The sequence below is a fragment of the Helianthus annuus genome, chromosome 9 (genome assembly GCF_002127325.2).
Source record: "Helianthus annuus cultivar XRQ/B chromosome 9, HanXRQr2.0-SUNRISE, whole genome shotgun sequence".
Classification (NCBI taxonomy): domain Eukaryota; kingdom Viridiplantae; phylum Streptophyta; class Magnoliopsida; order Asterales; family Asteraceae; genus Helianthus; species Helianthus annuus.
The window spans coordinates 4,899,497-4,905,041 of record NC_035441.2 but is presented as its reverse complement, the minus strand read 5'-3'; the positions used below and the strand labels follow the sequence as shown (position 1 = coordinate 4,905,041).

General features: G+C 33.4%; 1 protein-coding gene across 1 annotated transcript; it reads right to left on the bottom strand.

Moving 5' to 3' along the window:
* Positions 1 to 257: 257 nt before the first annotated feature.
* LOC110877050 (probable caffeoyl-CoA O-methyltransferase At4g26220) lies at positions 258 to 2,583 on the bottom strand. Its single transcript, XM_022125206.2, has 5 exons — positions 2,446 to 2,583; positions 2,304 to 2,383; positions 2,070 to 2,214; positions 1,871 to 2,002; positions 258 to 624 (listed from the first exon to the last, which is right to left on the bottom strand). Exons 1-5 carry the CDS (start codon positions 2,503 to 2,505, stop codon positions 334 to 336), a joined length of 708 nt encoding a protein of 235 aa, XP_021980898.1. The 5' UTR covers positions 2,506 to 2,583; the 3' UTR covers positions 258 to 333.
* Positions 2,584 to 5,545: the final 2,962 nt, after the last annotated feature.

The following is a 5,545-nucleotide window of genomic DNA, read 5'->3' as shown; positions in this document are numbered from 1 at the left end:
GTTAGGAGGGTCGACCGGGATTTAAGCAATGTTTATTAAATGGTTCACGTTGGAGGGATGAAGAGAGCTTGCAAACATTGTGCAAGTCTGATCTATTAGAGAAAGAGAGAGATGGGTAATAATCAAGAATGAGAGGAAGAGAAAATATATAAAATCACCAAGTTTTATTTTATTTCAAAGAAACTAAAAAATAACTGTCTATTCTATTCACATTCACAAGTAGTTATAAATAACAAATATTAAAATACCTAGAAATCATTCCCAATAAGATAAAACTTTTATTTCACCATTAAATTTATTTATAACAAAAACATTGATACGACGTATAAAACTCTAGTATAGCCGTCTACAAATGGTGAGACCATCACCCAATGGAACCGTAGAGATATCAATGCGAGGGTCTGCTGCAAGTGATTTGTTAAGTTGTATGGCGCTCACTCTTCCCTCTTTGAAGTAATCAGGAACAGATGACTCTGGTTTTGCCACCGTCCCGAACCATAGTGTGTTGTCGTACACCATGATCCCGTTCACCTTCAATAGTTTCACTATTCGCTCGTGGTAGTTAATATAGTTTATCTTGTCAGCATCAACGAAAGCAAAGTCGAAACTTCCTTCATTATCAGGCTAAAGAAAGATAAATCGTATAAATAATTACCGCAACTTACATCAAAACCATACAAATCTTGACCACTGTCGGTAGGGCTGTAAACGAACCGAACGTTCAGCGAACAGTTCGTGAACCGTTCGGCGGGAAGTTCGTTTATGTTCGTTCGATAAGCTTAACGAACGAACATGAACAAAAAATTTCGTTCGATAAGCTTAACGAACGAACACGAACAAAGGTCTCGTTCGTTCGACTGCGTTCGTGAACGTTCGGTAATATGTTCGTTTATGTTCGTTCTTGTTCGGTTTTTTATGTTTATTTTTCTAAAAGTTTTTAATGTTTTATTAATTTTTTTACTTTCCCCCATAAGTATTATTTCCCTCTCTTTTTATGTTTACCCATGTGGCCTTAACGGTGCCTTTTTTTAATTTTCAAAATTAGTGTTCATTTGTGTCCGTTTGTGTTTGTGGTTAGTGTTCACGAACTGTTCGCGAACAACCAAAATTCTTTAACGAACGAACACGAACACAAACTTCTGTTCGTCATGTGTTCGCGAACAGTTCACGAACATCCAAGTTTCGTTAACGAACGAACACGAACATAGCCTTGTTCGTGTTCGTTCGGTTCGTTTACATCCCTAACTGTCGGTGTTTGTGTGAAACCACAATAAAATGATGCTAGGATTTTAGGCTCAAAATTTAAAGCCCCGATATATATATATATATATATATATATATATATATATATATATATATATATATATATATATATATATATATATATATATATATATATATATATATATATATTTTTATATTGTATTATACATTTTTAAATTTAAATACTTATGTGTATATACATATAGAGGCGAGTTAACGTACCAGGCCACCTTATCATGAGATGCGTATGCAAGCATCGTAACTGCACATCTGATCTAATCTAGGCTTTCAATTAAGCGCAGTGGCACAATAGTAATTAACTTTGCATAATTACGCATTTTATAATACATAACTACAAATGTTATTTGTATAATTACGCATAGGTTGGATTAAGCCTAATTACGCACGCTAAAAGTTTTTTGTATTTAAGTCTCTCTCTCTCTCTATATATTATAGTTCTCACCCCCATCAACAATACGGTTTTTCATTTATTGTTTTTGGTCCCAGTTCGAGATAAATGAGGATGTTGTTAGCTAAATTTTCTTACTTCTCAAGTTTTGACTTCATGCCAAACAACTTTTTTATTACTAAACGGATGAGAACTTACATTTTCTAGCATTTTATCAAGAACTGGTAAAGCCTTGGATTCGATAAAGTCAATCTTGTGCTCCACCTTAGCTTTTTTTATAACCGGGAGACCGATCTCATACGCTTTCCGGTCAGGATCTATTGCTACAATCTATACCACACGTTAAAATATTTATAAACTACCAAAAATAATTACTATGATTACCAAAATCACAAACCTTGCCATCATCAGGAATTGTTAACGCGGTTAGAAGCAGCGAATAACCAGTAAAAACCCCGACTTCTATTGTTTTTTTCGCACCAACAATCTTTAACAAAAGCCCGATCATCTGGCCAGCGTCCGGTGCAGTGCCCATGACAGCCCTGCATATAAAGAAATTCTTAAAGCTTCTATTTGAATAATTAAAACCATGTCCGTACAAGTTATTTTTTGTTATAAACATGATGGTTACCATGGATGTGAAGCGGTAAGAGCTCGAAGCTCCTTCAACGGTTCAGGTTCGCGAGGGTAGACATTAGTCTCTAGGATGTACTGCACGAGAAAAGTGGTTTTGAAGATTTGAAGCAAAAGATATACAAGAATAATGAACAAACCTTGTATAATTCATGGGTTTGCAGTAAGCCTGTGGTTTCAGTTGGCTTTTCTGATTCCATTGTTTGTATGTGAATTTTGTGAAGTGGAAGGAATCCATTTTATAGGCACAAACATTGTCCGGTGGTTTGGTTTGTTCCCTAGGTATGTAGTGGTGTTCTTTTTTTTTTCTTTTTTTTTTAATACCTCCATCTTGACTTTCGTTGTATTCTTTTCGCTTCTAGCTCCATAGTATTAGCTGGTTGTTTTAATGCATTTCGGCCATTCAAAGAAAAGGGGTATGTTATGATTTATGATTTATGACAAAGTTGCTGTTGTTGTTAGATTATGTGGTATATATGTATCTGGAAGGGGGATCCGGAAGCCTTCGGTAAACTAGGGGTAATCTTCTCCCATTCATCCCGATGATGATTTCAAAGTCTTGCCATTATTCAACGGATATTTTTAATTAAAAAAATCATTTTTTTTAATTTTAAACACTGTATAACACCAGTGGCAGATCTAGAAATTTTTTCCAAAGGGTTTCTTTTAATAGATTTTCACTGATATTTTTTCAAATCATACAAAGTTTCTCTAGTTTTGTTCATTTTTTCTAGAACCGAGGGGGTTCCTAGGAACCCATAAAAACCCCCTGGATCCGCCCCTGTATAACCCTCATTTTATTCCCCAAAACTAATCAACGTCTCCATCTTTTATATTTCCTTTCTCACATACATCTATAATTTTTAAAAAAATAATCGCCATAAGTTCTTCATCGGACGAGAAAAAGCTAGGAATTTTTTTCTTAGCATGATGCTTGAGACGGCTAAAATTGTTGCCGAATGGAAGAAGATGATGAAGACGAAGAAACGTCACAACCAAGAACGAGGGCTGCTGCGTTAAATATCACAAAGGTATATATTTTTATACAACTTTTATTTTGAAAGTTTTATTATTTATTTTTAGGATTATTTTGAGTAATTTATTAAACTTAGTTTTTAACATTTATTTAAGGTGCTCATGAACGTTTAGCCGGTGGCTATTTTGCTAAAAATTATGTGTACACTAACGAACAATTTAGGCATCGAGTTTCGAATGAGTCGACGATTGTTCGTACGTATTGCCAATGATTTGGCAAATTATGATGACTTTTTCACATTGCGCTACGATGTTATAGGGAGAAGGGGTTTTAGTACGTTTAAGAATACACTTCGGCATTTCATCAATTAGCGTATGGCACTGCTAGTGATTTATGGGATGAATATTTAAGGATGTACGAGAGAATGAGTCGGGAGTGTTTGTATGAATTTTCCAAAGGTATTGTGAACCTGTATAGCAAGGTCTATTTACATAGGCCAACGAAGAAGGATATCGAAAAGATTTTTGCATTCTATGAAGAGAGGCATGGATCTAGGATGCTTAGAAGCATTGATTGTACTCATTGGCAATGTCGTAATTGCCCTACTGCATGGCGCCGTCAATATATGCGTGGTGATATTGGTTATCCCTCACAAGATTTATTGATTTGGCATGCTTTTTTGGGGTTGCGGGTTCAAACAATGATTTAAACGTACTTGCAAAATCTCATATTTTCGACGATATTATTAGAGATACGGGCCCTGATTCTTCTTTCATGCTCAATAGGGTGTCGTACAAGCATGGGTATTACCTAGCCAACGGTATATACCCATCCTATACGGCTATTGCTAAAACTATTCCTGAACCCATGATGAAAAAAGAAAAAAAGTTTGCAAAGTGCCAAGAATCGGCAAGGAAAGATATCGAACGGTTGTGTGTGTGATAAAGACAAAATGGGGGATAATACAATAACCGGCTCGTGCATTCGAACCAATAAAATTGAGATACATTATGTATCTTGTTTAATACTACATAACTTAATTATTGAAGACGATGGTAAAGCAATATGCGAATACGATCCAAATGACATTCATGGGAATATTGAGCCGGTTGACGAGGAACAACAACAATCAAATTTGTGGGCACTACGCAGTGAGCACGCACATGGAAAACTATGTGCGGATATAATCGACTATATTTGGAATAATTCCGTGTCGATCACATTGATGACGAGTAGTGGTGTTTGTAGGTTTAGGCAAAATTTATTTTGTAATTTTAGTATGTAATTTGTGCTTTTTTAGTTGTAATCTTCTAGAATTTTTATGCAAATTTGAATTTATTAAAAAGTATTTGTATTTATTATAAATAAAACACATTAGACAAATAAAAAAATGTTTTTAAAAATAAAATATATTAAGTAAAATAATATTAAAAAATGGAAGGGGAAACCACACCCCATGTTTGGTGGAAGATGATGAGGTGGAAGGTGAGAGTAATGTGACGCTGATGTGGACACGAAGGAAGAGGAACCACACCCCATGGTCTTATTGTTGTTGTTGTTGTTGTTGTTGTTGTTAACAGTAGGAGTTTTAGTATTTGTAGGGCTCAGTTTCAACAACCTGTGTACACTGTTATTCACCCTAAAAAATCTTTGATAAAAAAAACACAATGAAACTGAAAATATCAAATTTTTATAAAATATTATATTTTTAAAGTTGTAATAGAAAAAGAAAAGGAAATAAGAAAAGAAACCTTGAAGCAACTTCAAAGACTTGTCCGATCGTGTTTCAATAACTTGTACATTAGCACGAAAGCACAGTTGTAAATGAAATTTATATCGAAATGTAGATAAAAATAAGTACATCGCAATGATACATTCGAAATTTTGTAAAACATCATGTTCTTATAAAGGTAGTAGAAAAAACTAAAATATTTCATAAATAATTGTAAACATTTATATCTATATCTATACTTATATCTATACTATATAATAATATATAATAAATAAAAAATTTAAAGGACATATATCACTATTTGGTGCATTCGCATCCTAATTATAACGTCTCTCTATCCTATTATATGATAATATTAAAAAAATATTTTTTCACTTTTCTCTCATATTAAATAATATTAAATAATGATATTAAAATAAAAAATAACATTTAAATAATTAAGACTGTAAGTGTTTTTAAAAATAAAATGTAAGTTATGCAGTTGTGACAAAGGAATTTAAAGTAAGTTCTACTATGTATAATAATGATAAAA